The following is a 25,390-nucleotide window of genomic DNA, read 5'->3' on the forward strand; positions in this document are numbered from 1 at the left end:
ATTTACAGCATCTGCTCCTTGGGCCTGAGACAAGATGACTCCATGCAACGCAAGGTAAGCTCATCTTTTTACTGTTGTTCTGCTCTCCTCTCTAAATTTTATACGTCAGAGTTTTCATTCCTGTGCTATGATTGAAACTGTTGATTGAATGCTCTGTTCTGTTGGGAAAATTTCTGGTTTTTGCATAGGCTATTGCTTCTCAGAGCAATACTTCTGTGAGTGCACATTTTAATTATTGCTCGTTGAGAACAGGATAAATGGAGCTTGAAGTCCATAGCATAAAAGGTATCCGCAGACAACCTAATGTGCCTGTTACTGTGCTTAGATGATGTCAGCAGCATACCATTTACCTAACCTATAAATGTCACTGATGTGATTTGTGCCACTGAAGATGATTTGGGGAGAAATTCTAACACGCAGCAAAAGAAAGAAACCTTTAAGGAACAGATGGACAGGCAGGATTTTCACACTCACTGTTCATATGTAAGAGCACAGAGAAGCCCATATTTAAGGCAGCAGATTTTTGCTGGGGGTGAGCACATCTTGCACATCCCTTGGCGTGTGTGCCAAGGAACCGCCTTCTCATGGCACGCTGTGCCCACCAGCGAAGCCCTGCGGGAGCCCAGTGGGTGTGAAGGGGTGCCAGGTGGGTGCCAGCTCCGTGCCTGCCAGGAGAGTTATCCTACCAGCAGGAGTTAGGATGAGCATGGCTGGGCCAGGGGAAGAGCAGACACCCAGAAATGCCGAATTGCTCCTTTGAGCGGAGCTTCCTGCCTCTGCAGCGGAGCTGTGGGCTCGTGCTGTGCTCCTTCAGGGATGTAGGGTGCTGGTGAGGGACATGGGGAGGCTGCCTCTACCAGGTTGAATTCCAAGTAGAAATTTTGCTGTTTGAGTGGAACAAAAAGTCTTGCAAACTCTTCTGCACTTGCCTGCTCTCAGCCCGTGGTTCGCTGGGTGGACTCCACACCCCCTGTCACTCTGTGCACTTGGCCTCTGCAGCTGCATCTGCAGCTCTGCTTGCAGCTTCTCTGAGCTCCCTACTCTGTTGCTCCTGGGTCCCCCTTCCAGCCCAGGGGAGGCCTCCTCCTCGAGAGGTGCTGTTCATAGCAAGGGCAGGTCAGAAGGAAAGTTGGGATTTATTTTAATTTTTTTTTTTAGGGTTTCAGATTTGGGGTTTTTTTTCCAGTCTCACAGGAGGCCACGAGACAATGTAGGTCAGTGACAGGGCAAGGCTGGCGACACTATAGGTGTAGCTGCTCTTTGCGCATCAGGGTGTCACACAGCGTGTTCCACAGCCCGTTGTATTTTTGGAGGGGTAGCACGAGGGGAAAGTTACACCCTCTGAATTTAATTCCTGTTTTATGTGTGTCAAGTTGGGTGTATGCTTTTTTCCTTTTTTTTTTTTTTTCCCATTTTTGGGGGGATGAATTTGTAATTTTCTGGTCTCCATCCTGTTTGACGAATTCATGGTGCCATCTGCTGACTAGAGATGGAATTGGCACTGAGTCCTGATTGGGGATAGCATTCTGCGCTACTTTTCAAAATACAATTTAATTATGTGATTAAACAACATCTTTAAACATGGAAAGCACAAAATGCGTGAATTTTTTTTCCTCACCAGAAAAGCTCAGCACCTCTAAATTGCCTCGACTACTTCGGCATATATTGCTGTCTCTTCAGGAGCTAGAATAAAATCCGTACCTCCAAAATGTCATTTCAAAAGTACAGTGGAGCCCGGAGGGTTTCTCCTTGCCCCTGTGCTCAGAGCATTTGCATACTTCTGCCCCTGATCCCCCCCTCAGATTGAGAAATAGCTTTCAAAATTTTTTGAGCTTTTTGGAAAAAGGGAAGATTATGTTTTTTCCTTTTTTTAAAAGAAATAGCAGTAACCAAAACCAGCAGATGAAAATGTATGCTTTGAGTTTGTTTGTGAAGCAGACAAATTTTTTCCCCTTTATCTGGAAGCAGCATATTACACAATATGATCACATGGGCAGATCTGCAACTTTAATAACCCAAACAAACAAACCACCTTTAACTGGGGAAAAATTGACCTTGGCTGTCTATATATATGTTATTTCTAAATTTTAGATTTCCAAAAGCCCAGAATCTTTTGACTGGGAAACAAAAATAATTTGTTGGTTCTACTGACGGTACATGAACAGGGATGAGCTTTCCTCCTGCAGATCTTTTCTCCAGCTGTCTCATGCTATTACTGTCTTTTCTGAGCTGACTGCTCCTTCTCTCCCAAACTATCTATTTCTCCTGAAGCAGCCGCTCTTCAGGAGTTTGTTTCCCAACCTCAGGCAGATGCACAGCATCACAAACCTAAGAACCTGGCAGTCAACCTGGAAAACTGGGTATGGGGCTAGAGTTAGAGATGCAGGGCACCTCCATCCCCAGGTGGCTGTTGTCTTTTGACAGGCTCTCTGTGAAGAGTGAGCAATAGAAAATGTGTGGGAATCAAGGGGAGACATCTTTTAAAAAATATAAGTACTTCACTGAATGCAGAAGAGCTGAGAGGCTTAATTGAGATACTTTTGGCTTTGCTTCTGAAATATCTGGTTATTTTTCCTTTAGAAGAAAAGACAAAATATTTTCAAAATGGCAAAGCATTTTCCACGGATGCTTTTAAAGCACAGCCCCTTTTCTGTCCTTTTTCTGTAAGCACAGTGATTGCCCATAATAGCTTGCTGGTGTTCCTAAGGTTAACAGATAAAATAGGTAAGAGATAATAGTGTTCCATGTCGCGGTGCTTTAGGGAATACTGTGAATATTGAGGTAATTGGGGAAGTCTGTAACGGGGAACGGGGGGTCACTGAAGAGAAGTCAAGGTAAGATTAGAAAAGCTGAGCTGCAGATCTCGGGAATACTTGATAAAGGTCAGAACTAGAGGCCACCGGATCACCTTCTCCTGAAATACAGAGTCTAATAAAAAAAAGGAGAGGATAGAACTAGAGCAGCACTCATTATTTCTGACATCTAATTATTGTATACATATTGTTATTTTAATAAGATTAGCCAGCAGTAACGGTAAAGCAGCAGTCTCTTCCCTTTATATATCTGAGAGATTAGTCTGCCTACCAGCAGTACAGTGGCACACTTAGAGATGGGCATAAAAGATGATGGATTGGTTAAGAAATAACTTTGATGGTTTCCTCCTCTCTTTGTACAATTAGGCTCAACTCTGAACAAGCTGCTAATGGCAGGTGGTGGTGAGCCAGCTACAAGTTATGAACTGGCTTGAATTATACTATAAATGGACAGCCAGTATTTACATGAAGAATGTTTGGAATTTGGAGGGTCATTATTTTTAATCCAGGTCAGACCTGTTAAATTAAAGTCTTTCAGTGAAAACAATACAAATGGGATATTTTTTTTTATAATGTGCCTTTTTAATCCCACCCCAGGGGTAAACACAAGGAATATTTTTTGCTTTCTACTGAGTGTAAGAGGGACAAGTTAGAATTACCTATGGCTTCTCAATTTAAAATGTTCCTCAGTCATTCTGTTGTATCAAACCCAATACAAACTCTGTTGTTTAATAGTAATAGTTGGTGTTTGATAACTCCTGGGTACCACAGTCATGGACCAGGACTCCAGTGAGGGTGGGACTTGGAGCTGAGGTCAGAAGGGCAGATGGTTCCCGTCTTCAGGAGTTTGTAGCAGAGCATGGCAACAGATGAATAGGAAAGTCAGAAAACAAAGAAATTGAGATGCTCTTGGGTAGTAGCCTCGTAACACAATTTGTTTTAGAGTTGCCATGCTCTTTTGGTAGGATTACCAGGAGTGTAGTGAAGGAAAATGAAGCAATGTGTCTATGATGAATTCCTGTTAGAGAAGGAAAAAGCATGAAGAGACTTATTTGAAAAATAATTCGAGGAAAATGGAAGTTGGATGCATAAGGTAAGTGGAAACTAAGGAGGTTATGGTGGGAATAAATTAGGGTACACATCAGACGTAAAGAAAAGCAGGTTGCATTTTGTGTGAGAGAAAATGTTGGCCTGATGAAAGTGAGAAGCCAGGAAAGTTTTGGGGGGCCTTATGTGTATGGGTTTTTTCACTCTTCACAGTGGCGCTAGTGGCTGTGAGAAAGAGACTAACCAACAAACCATTACAGCATACCTGCACTCCCTTGGTGAGGAAGGTATACTTAATTTGAGCAGAGATCCCATGAAAGGCAGATGAAATCCATATATAGAATTATGGAGAGATGCCTTCAAGTTTTTCAGTCGTGTCAGCAGTGTGATCTTTGTAAATCTTCTCTGCCTCATTTGTGTTAGAACAAATACACAAAAAATACAGGGTACCCCAATGGTTGGTGACAGCCCCCACTGTGCATAGGAGCTGGATATTCACCTCTAGCAATTTTCTTAGGGCAGTAGCCTGAGGTTTTAAGTCAAGAACTGGACCCCCCACAAACCCACGCTGTTGGAGTGTGCTTCCTCTTGTTTATAGGTCTGTGTTCAGATTGCTCTTTCAATTCCCGGCTCTTCCATAGACATGCTGAAGTCTGAACTCCAGGAGTAGCCTATAAGGTCAGCAAATGCTTGTGCATGTACCACTGATGTTCTTTTCTCCACAAACATTCGTGAGTGCTGCAGTGCCAATTTTCTGGGCTGACTGCTGCACTTGGCTGCTCTTGGTGCTCTGCCTGCTCCAGTCTCACGTGAGCAGCTGAGGGGAAGCAGGGCACTGAAACACAAATTCAGACACGCTTGTTAGGTTACACACACCTTCACACTGATCTTCACCTCACAAGGGCCTGAATTTACAAGGCAAAGGAATAGTTAAAGGAGTTGGAACCAGTTGCAGAGGGGCGAGAAAACAAAGAGGCTCATTAAACTTTATGTCTGCAAGTCAACTGTAAACTGCATGGTGCCATTTTTGTTAATGCTTTGAATTTTAATTGCATGCTGTCTTAACTAGTACACATTTAATCTTACCTTTTCCATGTGGTAATAGAGAATGAATCTCAAATTTAATTTAAAAGCTGGACAAGATTTTGAGGAATGCTGGCATCCATGTTTGTATGTAGGATACAAGTTTGCTCTCCATTTCAAGGAGAGGAAAGATATTTTCACTCTAAAGTACATCAGGGACTTGATTTTACTATCCACAAAGCAATTAATAACATATTAGTATATATGACTGCATTCAATGTTTGCTGACAAGTCCACATGCTTCTGCGTAGAACATATTTTCTTCTGAATACGACATCTTTCTTAACCACCAAAGAGTATAAATATTGGTCTTAGTGCTTGAACGAGTCACATCTCAAACAAGTGAATCATTTCTAAACACCATGCTTTACTGTGGAATTACTGAATTTCTGTGCAGATCAAAGCTGTGACAAATTTTCGTGTTTCACTGAACATGGCTGTATCCATTGATTCTGTTCAAGCAGACTGCGGTCCAGAGGGTATTACAGTGTGTTTCAGAATGAGTTCTCTTTATTAAAGGTATTCTCACTGAAAATAATAGAGCAGCACAATTTTAAGCTTGAGCTGATTGAAAAACTTTTCATGGGAAGTTCTCTCAGAAAGTACCAATTTTCCTGAGAGGCACCCCCACTTTGAGCTTCTCTTTAGTTCCCCGGTGTACCCTTCAGCCTTTGTCATTGACAGTGGGCTATTTTGGGCAGTGAAGTGACTGCACACAGACCTGGCACAAACTGTGACCATGCACATCATCTTTCTTGTGCCTTGTTAGGCTAGCAACCCCCTCCATCACAAGGTGTTTATCTTACTGAATCTAGTTTCAGATAGGAGCAATAGCATCAGCAGAGCAGCAGACGTGCTGGGACATTGTGGAACAGCACAGCACAGAAAGTGCCAGAGACAGATGCAGCACTCACAGATTTTCACTAAACTGTGTTGTTTGCTACTCTGTTGGTATTATCTGACTTCCAGTGATTCCCAGCAGCTGACAATCAAGTCTTCAGTGGTTTTCTCACAATAGTTCTACAATAAACAAAAGTTTGGAAGGAACATTTCTAGGAAACCTGTAATTGCTTTGGAGATTATTCTCCTCAGTCAGGTCTAAAATCCTTTATGGTGAATATTGGCTCTTTTATGCAGCAATTAAGTGGAAACTGATGAATCATTCAGGCTTAAATTTGACACAAACAAGTAGGAAAGTAGTTTTTGTTTATTTTTCCAAGGTAGGTAAATAATTATGATCAGAACCAGAAACTGAAGGAATAATGAAAATTTAAATTCTTCAATACAAAGGACACATATGGGATGTATTTATGCTCATATATATGTATCAGTCAAAATTGCACAAGTTAGTAGGAGCTGGAAATGGGTCTACTTATGGAAATGGGTAAAGAGTCTGCAAACCCTTCACCTTGGAGTAAATTATTGTCTCAATGTCACTTTTGTGGGTGACTTGTTTAAAAACAAGAGAAAAGTGCTGAATGGAAAAGGCATTAGGGAAAATGCTCTGAATGGATTTAGCAGCCTGTGCCATGAGAAACATTACCCATAGCACATACAGACAGAGCAGTTAAGTGTTAATAGGAAACAATACTTTAGTTTTTTTCCTTGCAACTGATCTTAGTAGCTATGTTGTTAAGAAGTGTTAATCTGTTATAAGACGCAATTATTTAATTTATTAAACCTTCTTTGCTACTGCTAACACCTGGGAAACCACGAGTAAGAGGTAAAACGTATCCTCCTGATGCTTGGGGAGCCATGTTTTTGGAGAGTCAAGGGTGTGGTTATGGGTTGGTAGAACAGCAGTGTTGGTGTGAGGTGCAGGGCAGACAGCCTTGGAGAAGAATTCATGGCAGGAGCAATTCTGAGCACCCACCGTGCCCTGGCAGTCTTTCCTTGCTGCAATGTCTCACTTCTGCACTCGGAGCTGCCACCACACTTCACCTTTATTTCATTTTAAGCACAGGTATGAGTCATCCCACTGCCAGCAATGGGATTGCTCATTTCCCATGAGTAAGTCTGCATGGAAAGGAGACCAACACAAAATGCTAGATTTATTTGCCAAAGACACATACATGGTTACATTACATTTGTGTTCTATATCTGGTTTTAGCTATCTGTCTCTTTTCTACAATAAATCAGTTCCACAGGATTGTTAAATAAATATTTACATGAAATATATAGAGAAGGTTATACAAATTAGGTTATATTGGCATTGATGATCTGTTTTATATTAATATTTATGCTCTTTGGTTTGTTTCAACAGAATTAAATTATAAATACTGTGTTTCTTAAAGCAAGGTCTACTTAATAGCAAGTTTTAAGGTCATTTTTCTGGCATATTTTGTGGAAAGCTTGTTTTTGGAGCACAGCTCTGCTCAAAAATCCTGTATTTCCAAAAGTGATATGGAAATTTGGTAGCATATTGGAGTCTGATGTCCCTGGAATTAAATCAGATCTGGGGCCAGAGGAAGTTTCAGGAATCACCCAGGGTCAGGTAGTTCAGTTGTGGCATATCTTTCATAAAAGCAATGAGGAATCTCGGTAAGTTAATAAGCTTGCAAGTCATCAGATTTTCCACATGCAGTCATGTAGTGCAAGTGCAATAGAGTGTATTAATAGTACTCCAATGTAACATTTTCCAAGTGTTTTGTAGTAGTACTGGTTGGGTCATGCACTTCTAACAAGCGTTAACATTCCTTGGGGAAGACTTAGGGTATGAAGTGCCTTATGCTACCATAAAATGTGGAATAATCAAATCTGTGAAGGACAGGCCACAGCGAAGCTGACAGGAATATATGACACTTGTGTATTGTGTAACAGGCATTCCCTCGATTTCAATGATGAGCTGGAGGAAATTATTTTGAAGTATATGCATTGTATACATGAAGCAGAACATAACTTTACATAATGCTCAATTTTCCTACTTAATCAACATGTGGCTGTGGGGGGTTCCTGGAACAGAAAAGACCTGCAATTGCTGCTGTCACCCCAAAACCTTTGCCCGGTATCTTTTCCTCCCCTTATGTTTATTTTCAATAGCACCTGCCTCCTCACTGAGTTGTTGGGCAATCAGGATCATGTTTTTTGCCCTAGGGCATGGAGAAGATGATGATGTCACATTCCCACGGGTTGGTCTTTTGGTGAGGACATCCTAGAGTACTAGCGTGACTTCTGGCTGAGACTGAAGAAGAATTGTGTCTAGATAACATTTGATTAGTCTGCATGCTGCTATTTTGAGAAAAAACCAAATCCATAGCTGAAAGATGCATCCAGTTAAGAGAAGTTGCAGTTGAACAGAATGTATTTTCATTAATGGACCGCAGGGGCAAGGTTCATTCTTTCTAAGAACTGTTACTGTTGACATGGCTTCATTGATGGCAGTATTACCTGCCTGTCAGTATTGCTAATATCCATTGCTACTGCAAATGATGGAAGGTATAATTTAATAGCCTAACAATGTCTTAATATTTCAGCCCCAGACTCAGTCTGCTCTCTGACCCTGCCTAAATTTGAGCCCAAAGTTTAACACAGCCCCCTGCTCCAGGGGCGATGCTCAATACATCCTTACACATAGTCATCTTTCCCACTTTGTCTGTGGTGGCTCCTGAGCTCTGCAACAGCAGGTCATCCTGCCCCAACTTACAGTGAAACATTCCTCACAGCCCTGGAGCTACAAAATCTTTTAAGTCATGGACTGAAATGTTTGTTCTGTTAAAACTTCACACACACACACTTATACCCTACATATGTTGATTTACAAGAACAACTTATGTTTTACAGATTGTATGAACTTCCAAGTATGTTTTAATATGGAAAAATTTCAGTTAATATCATAATCCATGTAATGGATTAACATCTGGTTCTGATTTCCCAAACCTCGGCTTCCAAACTCTTCAGAAATTAATGGGAAAGTCAGTAGACAGCTTCAACATAGAGCATAGTATTAATTCTTCATGTCTGTTTCATTTTACTTTATTTAGACTTGAAAGATATTCTGTCCTACTGGCATGAGTTCAGAGATCTTCCCTCATCACCCATGAATGGGAACCACATCACTAGGTCCTCATATATTATAACTCAAAGGAGAATTTTGAGGGAGAACAGCCAGAGAAATTCAGCCCAATCCTTGCCATGAGTTGTATAGAAGAATTCTTGTACTTTCCATTGGTATGGCCTTTTCCACTAGTTGTTATTTGAGATACTTTAATCGGTGGATTTAGAATTTATTGATTAAAACTGCTCTTCATTTCCAGACAGAAAAGCCTTGCTAACCCCTCTCTTGTAAGCCAGTGAAGAATTGGGCCAATCTAAGAAACTCAAGTTTGTTGTTTCAGTCCTAATATCTCACACTGGAAGTTTTACAGTTGATTTCAATGGTAATTTTGAAACAAAAGAGAAGGATTTATACAGGTATGAGTGCTATCTATATGTGGCTTTTTATTTCTTAAAATATGTTTGTGTTGTGGTATGTGAGAGTTGCAATTTTATTTGGCAACTGCGTTGGTGCATATTAGGTAATAAATAATTAGTGCCAGGGCACTGTGAGGACTGGGGCCTCCCTTGGGTGTGGGAATATCCCCAGGAGTTGAAAGGACATTTGTAATCATCCCCAGTAGGTGACTGCCAATTCAGTCACCTTTTAAGCATTTAAAAACATTTTGAAATTACGCATCCTTCTTTTTCTTTTGCATGGAACAATTATTTGCCATTACCGTGAGTATGTAACTGTCACATACAAGGTGTTTTGAGCACTGATAAATTCAGCATTTATTGGTACCCCGATATTCCATTGCTGCAGCTGGTACTTCACACTCTTCCTTTAAAACCCCAGTATCTTGCCAAATTATATGAAGTCTAATTTGACCCTTACCTCTGAACATCTAAAAGTAATGGTATGACCAATTTTTTTCTGTCCAGAAGGACTGAATGTAGAAGAGAGTATTTACTCAGAGTGCTAAAGCTCTCAGATTTATATGTCAAGATCAAAGACCTCATCATATCAAATTCATTCCTTTTTCATGAGCTGTAGCCATGGACTGGCCAGAGTTCAAGAACATAATCATGTCCAAAAAAGTTTGAGAACCTAAGACTCAGAGTGTACCTCAGGTATGCAGATGATAACAAGGATACAGGCAGGACATGGCTGTGACTGCAGGACAGAGGATATTTAAATAAGAGATGTGTGTGTGCCCATTAGGACCAGAAGGGCACAGACAGCCTTAAAAGCTTTGTAAGAGGAGTAGTTGGTGACAATAGACAGATTTTGGCAAGAATGAGGGAGAGAGGGATTGTCATAAAATGAAGTAGGGTAACAAGGAAGACAAACCTTTATTTCATGTAACTTGGGTGGCTGCCTCCTGAGAAGCTGCTGTTCTATTTTGCTGCCCACCAGGCTGTGGCAATTCTGCTCTCACCATACAGGGGGGTGTGTGTTTTATCCCACGCAGCTGGCAATGGAAGTCCCATTGCTTTAGTTCTGCAGCTGAACCTGCAACATTTCTGTATGTTTAGAAGTGATAGCTGGAGGCAAGAGTGCTGAGCTAGCCCAGAGGGAAAGGAAAACAGTCCTGAGCACTGCAGTGAGACCCTGTGAGGTGTTAGTGCCCACCTTGGTGACTGCTTAAGTTCACAGAAGATCTGTGTTTCACAGCTGAGTGCTGCACTGGGACTGCAGCCATGACTCAAGCTGGAGGCACGTGCCCCCGGGCAATGAGGCAGTCCTGACTGCCCCAAGCTGTGCAGGAAGGTGCCTGCATTGGGTCCTGCACACGGGCTGGGACTGGAGTGCCTTCATCCCCTCAGTAAATCAAAACTTATCGCAGCTTGGTTCAAAGCGCTCCTAAATAATGAGCCTTTCAGCCGGTGTCAATAGGATTTCCAGTTTCTTTCCCATTCCTCAGCATCCTTGGGTCCCCAGAGAATATAATCAAGCACAGGAGACTGTAACAATCAGGGCTTGGAGATTATGTAGTATCCAGGCACAGCCTTGAGGAGTCATGTTTGCTGACATTAGGTTGACTACAGCTTTACGGTCATTTTACACATGACAGCATGTCAGCTGTGTAAACCTTGCTGGAACAGGAGATTGCCTGTGACTAGCTGCTGTGAAATTGAAATGATTTGTCTGCGTCTATGTGGACTGAAAATCATGGCTATTGTTTGCTAGTCATTGCAATTTCTCAAGCTTCTTTTCTAATTTGGTGTAATTTTGTAGTGGAGACAAGGCATTAAAGGAGCTCATGGTGCCAGGTGTGTGTCAGATCCCCACTTCATCGGTGCCTCCCATCAGCTTCATCCCATCAGACTGAACGGGCTTCACCTTGAGAACACAGATCATATTGTATTTTCCTAACTTCAGTAGAATTTATTCCAAGGGAAATCTGTGCTATTGCAGGGGAAAGTATTACCCAAGGTCGCTTAGAGTAAGAGAAGTGAGCTGTAGCTGATGTGATTTCTGGTGAACAACCTGTGGATTCAGGTACCATTTAGCATAACTGGTGTAAAGTTTGAGCCCCTGGATTCCTGAGCTTTCAGGGTAACTGTACAGATAATAATGGAAGTGCCATTCTGTCCTTTGCACCACAGCAATTTTGTTAATAATGACTATGCCTGTTCTCATTCTTCAGACTTAACAAAGCTATATAAATTTTGTGGTGTAGTTAAATATTAGGACAATACTTTGAGTATGGCTTTTAAGCATAATTTTGTACAAGTTAACTATATTTTGCTTTAAATTACCATAGAAAAATTGAAAATGTTTTGATTTATATTTTTGACCAAAATCTACAGGGTTCCTGTGTGGTTCATAACCTGACCACTCCATGTATCACAGGGAAAGCAGAAATGTTCTATTCTAAGTTTTTGTGATATTCTCTTTCATGTAACTTGAAGTACAGTAAAGATTGGGATAAACAGACTTTATGCAACGTAACATCCAAGTACAGAACATTTTATAAGACAAAAGGAACAAAGACTCCCACTGAAAACCTGCTGGTGTCAAAGAATCATTTATTCTGCTGTTGTTGATTTGCCCCTGTCTAAATGACAGGGGCTTAGCTACAGGAAACAATATTCCAACAAATGCTTGTGATATCCTGGATAATTCCTGTCACATCAAAAGCCTGTGTGGAATGGTGTGCTTTTGGCTTTCGTGCTCTTTTTTTCTCACACATATAGAAACAATACATGAGGAAGTATTTATGCCTATGAAGAAAGAAGGCTACTTTTTACAAACACAGCACATCATTGAATCTTAAACCACAGGTCTGAAGTTTGGGTGAATTTCAGGGCTGATGTCACATATTGTGCTCAAGAGCTTTTTCATCATGCTCTCCATGTTCCTGTGGTAGCTGCTTGTGAGGTTTCGGATGGCTTCTGTTGTTTGCTCTTCTATTTTGGCAGAGAAGTTACCTTGGGAGCCCATTACCTGAAAAAGCAGAAGACCTCTGAGCAAAATGAGAGGCTATATATGACCATGTTTATTTTACTTTTCTTCATCGTGTAGCACAAGCATAACACAAACACACCACAGAGCTTCCGAACAGTAAGGGTATGATCTGGGTTGAGCTGTGTGCATAAAAACAGGATTAAAAGCAACTCTCATATGCTCATTAGCAATGGGAATCTCCCCATGCAATGAAAGTTTCCCAGCTCCCTGAGGGAAAATGTTGTGTGTGTTTTGTCTTTTATATGGCTCATTTTAATTTGTTTTCTATTTTAATGACTAGTCAGCTAAGTTCTATCACCGTGTGCTTCATTTGGCCTCACTGAGAATGCCTGTGAGTGCAGCTAAGGACCAAACATGGAAAAACCTTCCTGAAAATGCATAATTACAGTTTCAGAGTACTTGAAATGTCTTCAGCAGTTAGTGATGTATAACCCTCAACAGGCCTCAGACAAGGTCTTTTAATGTTACATTTTCTTATCTGGCGAAATACCAGACAGCTTCTGGCACAGTTAATATCAGGACATTCGCTTAGAATTTAATTGACTCTAGACTCACTGAACATTTTAGCAAGGTTATGTTATAAACAGATGCACACGTTCCAAATCTGTGACTTTGCTCCCTCCTCCCTCACTGCCCCAACATCCCTTGAATTCTTCCCTTATGGAAAAGTTCTTCAGATACCAGCAGAGAAATTGGTTTCCAGCTAAAGAATTCCATGTGGAGAGAAGAAGACATTTCTGCATGCTGGCAGAATAAGAAAGGAATAAGTTACATATTGTTCTTTTTCCTGCCATGGTTCTCTGGGGTGGACTAGCAGGTGGAGCTAACCTGTGATATATTAGTGGGGTACCTACAGCATGACCAGAAACAGGGGAGGGGTCATTAACTCTATTTTCCATCTGGTTTTAGCCCAACTTAGTCCTTAAAAGAAGGAAAAGCATCTTTTGCACAAGCCACTTTCCCTGTTCCATTTATCAGTACCTGTCAATGTAGTGAGGCATTTGTCCATAATCCACATGTAAAACACTTTTCAATTTGGAAGAAATGTTGGTTGTAGATATAATAATAAGTATTGGGAAAAGATTATAGCTTTCCATAATAGATATTTTTAGCTGACACTTTATTTTATCTTTTAGACAAGTTGCAAGGGTCACGTGTGGGAAAGGTTGTACAGCTTAGACTGAATTTATGGAGCTGATTTTTTCCACTGGGGAAGAGAACTTTCTAGAGATCCCAGATGGTTGCATGTTATCCAGCTACTAAATACTTTTGAAATGTCTCAAGAAAAGTATTATAATTTTAAGAAGAGCCTCCACAGACCTGCTCTCTCAGCTCATGCTAATATTGTAACTTGAGATAGTAAATTCTTACTCTATGTGTTTTTCCCTCTTTTTCTGCTTCTGAATTTGAAGACCTTTTTCTTGCAGAATGAAGGCAATGCTCTGCTTAGTTTATAATTTCTGCTGACCTTTTGAAGGTCTGTCCCTTATTTTGCCCATACAGGTTTTGCACTAGTATAATTTCAAAGCTGCTAAAATACTACATTGGCTCAGAAACCACAAAATTCAGAACTAGGCTGCACATCTCCAGAGTGAAAACCCCATGAACTTTAGCAAAATTTGTTCGAGATCCAGGCTAAAAATTTTGCATGTTTTGAAAAAATATTTTGCATATTATCATTCTGACCTCTATCGTTATTTTTCTGTTGCTATTGTTAATTCTGGATGGATATGAAGCATCTCATCGTATGAGAAAATTTGCTCCAGTTTGGATACAAGCAACACAAAGTAAGAAGAAGAATGGCATTAAAGGAGGCTGTGACAAAGAATTAAAAATACCTGTGTCCAAATACCTGGGAAAGTAAACTGATCCGGGCATCAGAGTTCCCTCTGCACCAGCTCTGCTGGAGCTCCTGACTGCCTACCAGACACAGGTTAACAATGATGGCATTTGTCTGGGTAGATAAATGTTTGACATAATGGGTCAGGGACCATGGAGGAGGACTGCAATGATCTTGTACAATGCCCTGTCATTCAAGGAGCAATATGTGCTCTGTCCTGCTCAGGTGAAATGTTCAGTCGACAAACAGTGGCCTTTCCTGCAGCTTTAATTTTGCTTGTGATGAAAAAATTGAGTTCACAACAAAGCAACATCTTTACTTTTCTGCTATCAAGACCTAGAACAAGAAGTCTGGCTTGACTGAAAAGATGAACAAATTTTAGAGGTGTTTTTACTTTATTTTGGTGTCAGTAAACATCTGAAATTGTACATTTGAGACTGTTCTACCTGGCCTGCCTGTGTGACAGTGTGTCTGGGGGCTGGCAGGGTATGATAGAGACTTTGTGTGTACAGATGTTCTTAAGGGTTGTGATCCCTGCTGGAAAATGTTTTATAGGAAGTGTGACTGAAATGACAGATTTATAAAACAGATTTTATTTGACCTCTTAGGCTTTTTTTTCTTTTTGTGGCTGTTTTGCACAAGTACTTTCCTTGCCTTTGCATGATACAAGCTGGGGGAAAAAACAAGACCAAAAATGTAAGAGAAAGGTCACCAGGTAAAAAGGGAATGGTTTGTGAACTTTGATGGAAATGCTAGGGAAAAATGCAAGATGCCATAAATGTATAAAACAGCTTTATTCAGATATGAAAATATCCGTCAGATCACTTTTACTATAGAAACATAGTGAAAAACTCCAAGGTTTTGGTGATTTCAGTTGATAAAGGATGCAGTCTTGTATGTAATTAAAAGAGACAGCTGAAGTGGAACAGAAATGGAAAGAAACATTTTGAACCTTTGCTTTTACTGACACATCCACTTTACTGAATCCCCCAGTTTCAGGACAGGAACTAGGTCTGTCTGTGGTTGTAGAAAGAGGACCCAAAAGTACTTTTCCTTAAGGGACATATGTCTTCAAAGCATAAGCATGAACCAAACATGCAATCTGGACAATTTTAGTGGTGAAAGTCCACAATTTGTTCTACAAATGCATTCAAAGCCCGTGAAAAAGTCCTAATGAAGCATATACACACTTTAGATGGAATCCCTGTGTTTAATCAGTATGACCACACTGGTTTGCAGGAGTCTCCATGTAATACTGTTGGAAGCAATCTGGTTTACCATTGAGCAGATTGGTACAAGAAAAGAACATATGCAAGTTTCTAACTTACACTTGTTTCCTTGTTTCTAAACTCCTTCTCCCTCTGTAGTCTGTAGTGGTCTATCTCGGCTGTGGCTTCTTCCTTGGCCTGCTTCAGCCTTTTACCCTTTCCTAGAGGGGCAAGAAAGAGGCACTTATTTCATACCATCACTGTATCCCCAAAGATGAATCTCTCTAAATAGGAGGTGTTTAGCTGGCAGAGTAGAACACTGACTTTGCTGAAAGTCTTGTCCATCAGATTTATTTGCACAAGAATGGTCAGAAAAGACAAAGTGATTTAATTAGAATACTTTTTGACTGCTAGCCAGTCATGCAAGTACCCATCTTCTGAGACCAACTTCCTGTGCAGAAGCACACAACAACTGAAGAGCTTCTTGGTTTGCTGAGAACAGAAGTTTTTTTGCAACTACACGTCTTCTCACAACACAAATCCTTTTTTTCTAATCACAGATTGGTGTTTAAATAAATATCTATCTTTTCTTCATCAGCAATAGTAGCAGCCAGATAACAGATTTTAGTTGTCATGGATGGGAAAAGACGTTATTCTGTAAGATTTCCTGTATTGATTGGTTGCCAGAATCCCTTCATCCCACACCAACTGGATTCTGCTTAGAGCTGGCAGATTTCCAAAATACTGCAAGATATGTCTTAACCACTACCAAACTGAGTTGCAACTTTCAGGCTTTGTCCTTCTCTTCCCCCACCCTTTTCCACTAACCTTTGTTAAATGCAGAGGTGAGTGATTAAGAGGAGGAGGTCAATGGCGTTCTCTGCCAGTGCACAGAAACTATGAAAGGGATTAATTTTTTTTTTTTCTTTTCATTTTAAACTAGAAGGTGGTCTGTAAGGTGACATTTTAGGGGGAAGTGGAAACCAGAGTCTTCCTCCTCACCAGGCTTGTTTACATACGTAATTTTGTTTGCTGTGAATAGTTACTTTGTTTTAGGTAAAACACTATGGGCTTGTCAAATCAAGAGCACATAAGTAATTTCAGGACTGGGCATAAGGTACTTTCTGGATCTAGTAGGGTTGTCATGTAAAGTATAAGAGTAAATGGTTTGATGGAAATGTGATGTTTAAGGTTTTACCTGAAGGAGCTGGTGAGCATGTCATAAAACCCCCATGGGCTTCTCTGTCGTTTATAAAGTCAGTAAAGTTGCATGGATCTCCTCAGGATTCTGCTTGTGAGGAAAAAGTAATTTTCTAACTGTAAACCTCTTGTTTTGATATGTTATATTTGAGACACCTGGGCTGGTGCTGATTTTTGGGGTCTCTTTCTGCTGCACAGCTAGAATTTTAGGAGGGGGGGAATAAGCTTGCTCCCTTTCTTAACAGGAGCAATATCTTCAGTGGCTGAAAACTGCTTAGTTGCTTAAATTAGGATATCACAAGAATGAGAGAGTGGTGGCCTAGGCAGCTGAATGAGCCATCTTGATCTCATGTGGCACATTGATTTATTTACTTACTGTAACAACCTATTTAACATCACTGAGCAATAAGAACCTTTGTAATTTTTTTTTTTTTTTTTGAGCTTTCAATTCAAGCACAGAAGACAAAAGATACCTTTTCTGCTTTCCTGAAATCCTAGGGAACATTCTCTGCCTCGGCTAGGAAGAGGAACATAAATATTTCTGATTTGTTTCCTCTGAGCTGTTCCACTGGATTGGTTACACCAGAGCTGGGCTTCTGAAGCCTTATCAGGTGTATCATATAACAACTTGCTTCCACTGAGCATGGCACAATGAGGAAGCTGAAGCTTGGGAGGAAGACTGTTTGTTCTAATACATCTGAGATTCTGCAAAAGCCTGCGCAAAGTACCTGATTCAGCAGGAAATGACTTCACCAGTTGATGGCTCCTTCCAAAATAATTATCTGCAGATGGGTGAGTAGAAGCAGAGAGATGCATGAAATGTGGATTACCTTTTAAGTCTTGATTCCTAGACTGTTGGCTTTTGTGGGTGTGCTTATTGTGGAACCTCGGGGATGGCACTGTATACAGGCTTTTTACAGGAAGGAGCAGCCTGCTGGGGAACTAGATAGCTTTACTGACCCCCAGTCTATCAGTGCAGGGCTCTCTTGTGTGGTAAATTATATTTCTCAGAGTCCTTCTGCCACTGAGCTACTGTGCTTATGCATAAAGGGGAGAGAGGCTGTTTAAAACCTAGTGGGTACTTTTCCAGTTTGTATTTCTTTGATAAAGGCTGATTTCTCCCAGCTTCTACCACTCACTGTATGAAGTATTGGGACCAGGATGAGTGAGCTGACAGATCTGTGTAAGAGCCTGACGTTAAGTCTGGACAACAAAATTTGGAACCAGGTTTAGGTCTGTATTTTGAAGTTTCCCTTATTCTCCTTTCCAAATTTGGAGCTGATCAGCCTTTTGTAGAGTTTCCACTCTGTAGGAGTGGAGCCGGGGGGTGATTCTCTGGAGCTGGCAGTCGGGGGGAGTGACTACGATGAAGCTTTGCCAATTTCACCAGCTGAGGAACTGTATCTCTATAGCAAATTAAATTATTTCAAAATCAGTGGGATTTTAATTTCAAATTCCATCTGGGGGGCCATCTGTAGTAAATATGTTGCATATTTGGCCACCAGATAGATAAATATATCCATTTAAAATGTACAAAATGGAAAGAGATTTACTGTAAAACAACAGTTCCCTTGCCTCTGACAATGTAGATAGTGAACCGAGGAGTACATACATACATACGTGTCAGCTCTTGACAGTGCTCTGGAGTAAGCACAATACATAGGGTGTCACCATAGGGTGGCAGCCATTTCATTTTTCCATGATGCCTTAAGAATTGGTACAGCAGGAACCTGCTGCTTCCTATTTAATTAAGTGGAAAAGCTGTGAGTAAATTACTGCTAGTTCAACAACATTGTGGACAGAATCGGCAACTGCCAACATATGCGATGGTGCATATGCTGCACCTGATTAAGTTAAGCACAAACTAGAGCTTAACCTGCTGTTCCACTAGAGACAAACCAAAATTAATTAATCAGTCTGTTGTTAACCACTTGTCTGCTACCATAGTTGTGCAATACAGGACTGCCTTTTCAAAGCCTTACTGATCTGCTGCGTTGGGCTCTCTGCAGAGCACAGCCAGGCTGAAATCAACCCTGACACACTGAAGGGTGGAAGACACTGAAATTCAGCCAAAATCGTGCAAAAAGAGGGCAAGAAATACAGGAGGATGGGCAAACCAGCCTGGCCCAATGACATTTCCTCCAGGATCATAGAGGTGAGGTGCAGAAAGCCCCAAGTTTGGAGAGATTTTTGCTGCAAAGGTCATGCTGTGGGGACCAGGTTTGCTGCTGGCCCTCTGTCCCTCTTTCCCGACTTGAATATGGGCAGCAGCAAAGCAGCTGTGCTATGCATGATTTCCTTGTCCACAGCCTATAAAAAAATTCTTAGGCATTGTGTTAAACTGGCCCAATCTTAAAAAGCTTGCTGTGACTAGCCAGTCCTGTATGGGATTTTCTTGCCCAACATGGGAAGGTGTTATTAGCATGGAGAAAGGCTATATTCTTCTTTCTAGGTATTTCTGTGATGTTAATGAAACACCTTGCTCTGGTTAGATCCACAAGAACTGGTGTCTTTTAGGTTGTTTGAGTTTTTTAGATCTTGCAAGAAAGACAGTAGGAGGCAAAAATGTTGCGTTCTAATTTGTTCAAACACTAAGTTATCTTACTTTCCGAAACTGCAATGCTAAAATGGGGGTTGGTTTTCAAACATATCATCTAGGCTGAATTTCTGCATAGAAATCAAGTCATTTGAAGAAGTTGCCAAAAATTAATCATGTTTTCCTAAAATAGAACAGTTGTCTTTGCTAAATTGCCTGGAAAATGGGATTTGGGGATGTGCATTCTGAGAAAACTATTTTGTACTTTTAATAAAATAGAATACAGGCAGCTAAGCATTATGTATAGCTTTCTCAGTAGATAAAATATGTCTTGGATATTATCCAAGAGAGTTCCATGGATATAATTCGGTTTACAATATCTTATTTTGATTAATTTTGTTTTAATATGATTCCTATTATCTTTCATCTGAGTTTTCTTTTTATTAGGCATGAGAAATTCAAGGGAAGACATAAAAATCTATAGGAGAACAAGTTTTGCTAAGCCCAGTGTTCACGACACATTCGTTCCCCTTGTTTTACCCAAAAGGATTTTCAGGAATTGATGTCTTGGCACTGATAATGCTCAGTTATTTCCGGGATCCAAATTGTGCTTAAAGTAAAAATGATAGATAAAGCAGCACCATGCTCAAAAGGCCAAAGGATTGCAGACTGGTTTGGCTTGTGTTTAATAAATTTAATAATTTCAGCCTTGCACATGTGCATTTACTAATTAATTGATTAAACTATTAATAATTTTTCAGGTATAAATGATATCAGCTAATGACATCATGCCAGGATAAAGGGTATTGAGCAAGAAGTATGAAAAACATGTACAGAGGAGCTTTAGCACTATATTTTTGCTTTGTTTTGTGTGTATCAATTTAATTTTATTTGCTAATATTTTTCAGTTATTTAAAGTGGCTTTTGCATTATGAACTGCACATATGTCAGCAAAACCTAGGCCCATTACCTGTTTATATACAATATTATGTGTGTTCACACTACATTTTGATTGGTTATGTGAGTATCAACTGTAAACACCGAAGGCTTTGCATCAGGGTAGTTCTGCCAGTCACATTTCCTTGCAAATGCCTTTTCTGGGTGTGTCTCGTGAACAGCCTGCCAGCTGATGTCCCCGTCTTAGCACAGCAGCCAGACTCATGGGCACAGTGGTGTTGTGCAGTTCCTGTTTGCGGTGACAAAGGAGGTCATAGGGCTGGGGCAGCAGTGGCACGGCTGGAAGGGTTCAGTGCTTTCCCTGGCCGCCCAGACCTGCAGAGAACAGGCCCTGAGCAGCAGCTGCTGATCCACACTGGTCCTGGGTGGATCTGAGCTGGCTGTTCGGGGGTGAGGTAGCACGTCCTCCCGTGTTTCACCCAGCCGTGTGTGCGCAGGTCAACCAATCGCACTGCACAGATCTCTTGCATTTCATACATTTCCTTTTGGCTTCGCTTTTATGCTCAAACTCTGCAGTCCTTTGTTTTGATCTAACTGCAGAATCAATGTGGGGAAGAGACTGCTGAAGTAATCCCAGTTTAGCATAGCCAGATTTGCCTCTCAAAGAATCCCTTTTGTCCTTGTCCCACAGTATTTTAAATTATGCTGGCATAGTTAGTTACCTAAGGTGGTGTAGTGACATTGCTATAAAAAATACTGAAATTAGGGACAACATGGAAATTTTAAACTTTATTTTGTAGCTTCACTGCAGTTCTTGCAATGTTGAATATAATGGTTGTAGAGATACAATTATTCTGGTAGATTACCTACAGTGCTTGGTTTAGCACAAAATCCAGGGTGGATTTATTTATTTGTTTGCCCTTGATATGCTATACCTAGGAATAAAATCTTTCCGAAATTCTTGAGGTTTTTCATCGGATCACACTGAACTGCTGAGGCTGGAAGGATCCTATGGGATACACTCCCTGATGGGAGCAATGGCAGCTTGATTGAGGCCATATCCAGTGGGTTTTGAACGTCTGAGAATGGAGATTCCCCAGCCTCTGGGCAGCCTGTTCCTCCCTCACAGTCATTGAGTTGTTTTCTTATGTTTAAATTTGTGAATTGATATTTTAATTTTCCTTAATAATTTTTGTAAATACAAGAAAATTCTGGCCTTAAAAGTAGTAGAAAAGAAAGCCATAGTGATGATTTATTTTCACTATAAATAATTTTACTGATAGCAAAATTCTTAATAGCTGTTTTTCTGTAGCTGGTTAATAACTCCTACCAGTGTGTTAGTGTTGAGGTAAGCATTGGTAGGGGTTTAATTCAAGTTTCTGACTCAGAGGGCTCTGAAGATACTTTATCTGTACGAAACCTTGTGCTTATCACAAGCATTCCAAGTGAGGATGAGGTGCTGACAAGGGAGTGTGTCTTTTGCAGAGTAGAGTAAATGCATCCGTAACTGTGTCTGGATTCTGCAAGACATTCAGCTTTGGTCATCACTTTTATGCTATAATGATTCTTTTCAGTTTTGGAGTTCCTTAATTTATGAAGCTTCCTTTTAACTGCCTGTTAAAGGAAAAGCTAAAGTGACTCTTCTGGTTTTAAAAACAAACCCAAATGAAATTAAAGCAAAAAAAACCCCCTCTAAACCCAAAAGTAAAGGGTAATTCACTTCAAGATATCACAGTTAAAGGCCTGATTCTGCAGTCTGTGTTCAGGCCAAACTCCCTCTCCCTCCACTGGGGCTATGCCTTTCTGGATCATGTGCTCTCTGGCTAGGAGGAGCAGTGTGTTTCCTCTGCCCTGCATGAGAAGGGAAAAACCTCCCAGAGCTCCTGGTTTGGCCATATAAGAGGTCAAAACACTACTTAACTATCCATTGCTTTCAGGTTTCTGCCTGAGAGAGTTCTGCTTTATGAAGGTGAGGGGATTTGCTTTAATCTCTGTTGTGTCTGCAAGGCACAGGCAGTGGCTGGGTGCTTAGGGAGGGGACTTGCCTTTCTACTTATTTTTGTGTGCTGCTGTACAAATTGATAAAAATTAATGAGCACACAACAATGCTGATTCATGTGTAGAAGGAATATGGAAACTACACAAATTACTCTGTTTAGCTTCCATTCCTCCCTGGAAAACAAAATATATTCCTTTAATCACACTCTTGCTCCACATGACATCATTGTCGTGCATTTTCTTCGCATTCTGCAGCACGGCGTTATTTCCTGCTGCTGGTTTCTAAAGCAAGATCACTCCAGAAAACAGTACTAATGTTTCAGTGCTAGTGCAGGTCAATGACTCACGTGGTTGTTACCTGCACTCAGGAGAATAATTACTTGTACTATGTAATAAAACTTCTGTGAATGATCTATTACAGTACTGAGAGTGCTCGAGATTTTACCTGATTTTGATCACTGTCCCAAAGTCTCCCCTTAGTTTTCATATACATTCTTGAAGCCCAGCTTCAACTAGGAGACAAGTTACTGAATTTTGCAAGTAAAGAGGAACACTGAAAAATTTTAGCAAGACCTATAAAGAAAAATAAAGAGTTTGGAGTCTGGTCCTTCAGAGCTGGCAGCCAAAGGCACACAGGATTTTAGTTTAAATAGCAAGGCAGTAATGACATTATTGGCATTGAGATAAAGGAAGAACAAATGCAGCTGACAGGATGAATATAACAAAGAAAATCTTTTTTAATGTAGTAAGGCACATGTACATGTACACACAAGCACATGGGATTCTAAGCAAACTCGGAACGTTCATGTTTGAGTAAATGCCTGGCTGCAGTCAAGGCGCAGCACTAGTACATGTACACAGATGAAGTAATCTTTTTCTGTGAGCTACTGTAATTCTGAAGGGCTTGCACTTGAGAAGTACAGTAAAACCAGGCCAGCTACTTACTTTTTTTGGCTTCCTCCAGTTTGTCCTTGGCACGTTTTTCTGCCTGCAAAAGCTGCTGGATTCCCTGAGACTGGCTGGTCATGCTGATTGCTGGGGCTGGTGAACTTCTGTGGAGACTGGAGCTCAGAGGGAGTTTTATACAGCTGCCAGGCTCTTCCTTGTGTTTTTTGTTCTGTGTGTTATTGCAACAAGCTTCCAGATTGTACCAACCCAGCCAGCTGTGCCTGGATTGCTGCTGGGAGCACAGATCTGGGAGTGCAGTCGGAAAAACACAGCAGTGAGGCTGAAAGGAATGTTCTCCTCTCTTCAGGGTCACAGAGAACTTGAAGTGTCTGATTAACACACTGGGGGAAAAAAAGAACTCTTCAAATGGCTTGTAGTTTAATGGGGAATTTTTTCTTTTTTAGAATCTTATTTCTGAAGCAGAATACAGTTAATCTTGTCTAGGAACTGAGGGGAAAAGAATATTTTCTTGGCATTTCCTTTTAATAACAGTTCCCCTCAAAGTGAAGAATCAGGCTCAGTCAACAATTGATTTTGGTTGAACACCAAGAACTGCTTGTAGGCTTCTGTTTAATGTTACTTCTTAACACTACTCATTGGGGTTTTCACTTTAAAAAAATCTTCAATAGGAATTAATTCATTGGGGACTAAAGATTAAAAAAGCATGTGGTGAGTATTCTCTGCCTTGTAGTGTGCCATGATGGAAGTGAGTGGACATGAGATGGAGTGAGAAGCTGTGGGTTTAGCTCTAAGATCCGGACTCTTGGAAGGTATAAATGGTGGGCTAGGTTTTACTTTCAAGTCATAACACACACAACAGTCAAATGAATGCCTGAGCATGGCTGCAAAGGCACATCCCATTCCCTACAGAAGGAAGAGTTTTGTGAGCTACTGCATGAATAAGCAGCATGTTCATATTCTGAATCCTCATAAAAAAACCCAACAAATCCCCCTTGTTACAGCTACTTCAGCCATTGCACAGGAGAGGGACATGCCAAGTTGCATGATTAAAATAGATTTATTTTTGTAAAACATTACCTCTTAGCATGACTAAAGTATATTTATTAGAAGTTCTTGACAGAGCTCTGCCAGGACTGGAGATCACCTTCTGATATAAATATTCTTTTCCTGCTGCAGTTTAATATACATAGTTATATATTTATACACGTAGATATGATTTCTGCATAGATTATAATTAAAATATGTTTATATAAAAATTATTTAGTGCTCTCTGTTAATGGTTCTTATTGTAGTGCCCTTTCTTTCCTGGGGTTTCCTAGGGCAGCCGTGTCTTGCAGCTTCCTTGCTGTGCTAGACTTTTACCTGATCCTGATGAGGAAATATGTGCAATTGGTATGAAGTCTCTTTTTCCCTCCCAAATAGTTGTAGGTTTGAGAGAAAATGGAAGGAGAAGCCTCTTGCCCTGTTGCTGTCTTCAGTAGTGCTCTGAATGTCAGTAGCACTGAGACTTGGAAAAGGGCTTTGGTTTCTATTCTGTGATATTGCAAAGTCAAATTTCACTCAAGCTCTGCCTTTCTTACAGTGTATTAATCACTGAGTTAATTTCTTCATCCAGAAGCTGTGTGAGATGCTTGCTTGTCTCCAGCACTGAAACCAGGGGTTCACTCTCACTCCAGGAGAGCAGACATGGCACTGTTTTTAGAAGATTTTAATGTATAACCTTGAAGTTTATTTTATTCAGACATAGAAGAAGTAGTGATGATCAATTCTACAGAAAATGTGGAAACTGTAGGGTTAGGAAGCCATTTGCCACTGGGCCTCAGCTACAAGTGATATTACTGGCAAAGAAAAGCAGAAGTGGAAAATGAAAGTAAAAAATGAAGAGATCTGGTTTACTTGGGGCAGGAAACTTGGGCTCAGAACTTTAAAGCAGAAGTTACTTAAAAATTAAATAGGAAGTGGAAATGTCAGGCTCGTCTCAGACATCAAAAGTATATTCCAGGCAAAGGGTCTTGTCAAGCAAATCTCATTGCTGCAAGAAATGTTACAGAACTACTGGCAAATTAAACTGTTTCAGTTTCTGGATTTAGCTGACAGCATTATGGGTGAGACCCTTTGAATTTTCAGAGCAGTTCTCAATGCTGTAATTATATTATGTGGGCCTCATTAATGATCTGAATTTTGATATTTACAATCTGTTAACTAATATTTCTCATAAAATAGTTCTATATGATGAATTTTTATGGGAAAAAGATCCAATCTTCAAGAGATTATGAAGCTCTTCCATTGTGAAAATATTAATGTATTTCTTAAGCAGATCATTTGAGCTGCATATGTCACAGTTCACACTTTCAATATTTTTATGAATTAAAAAAAATTTCAGTTTATAATTTTCCTTGTGACTGGTTTCCA

At 40.5% G+C, this 25,390-nt stretch overlaps 1 protein-coding gene across 1 annotated transcript; it reads right to left on the reverse strand.

The window, feature by feature from the left end:
* Positions 1-12,195: 12,195 nt before the first annotated feature.
* Positions 12,196-23,096, reverse strand: ATP6V1G3 (ATPase H+ transporting V1 subunit G3; the record flags this gene model as incomplete). Its single annotated transcript, XM_082287558.1, has 3 exons — positions 12,196-12,369; positions 15,559-15,659; positions 23,015-23,096. The coding sequence occupies 3 exons, from the start codon at positions 23,094-23,096 to the stop codon at positions 12,196-12,198; spliced, it is 357 nt and encodes a 118-aa protein (XP_082143684.1).
* Between the last annotated feature and the right edge of the window lie 2,294 nt (positions 23,097-25,390).

The sequence above is a fragment of the Coloeus monedula genome (assembly GCF_965178545.1).
Source record: "Coloeus monedula genome assembly, chromosome: 9".
NCBI lineage: Eukaryota > Metazoa > Chordata > Aves > Passeriformes > Corvidae > Coloeus > Coloeus monedula.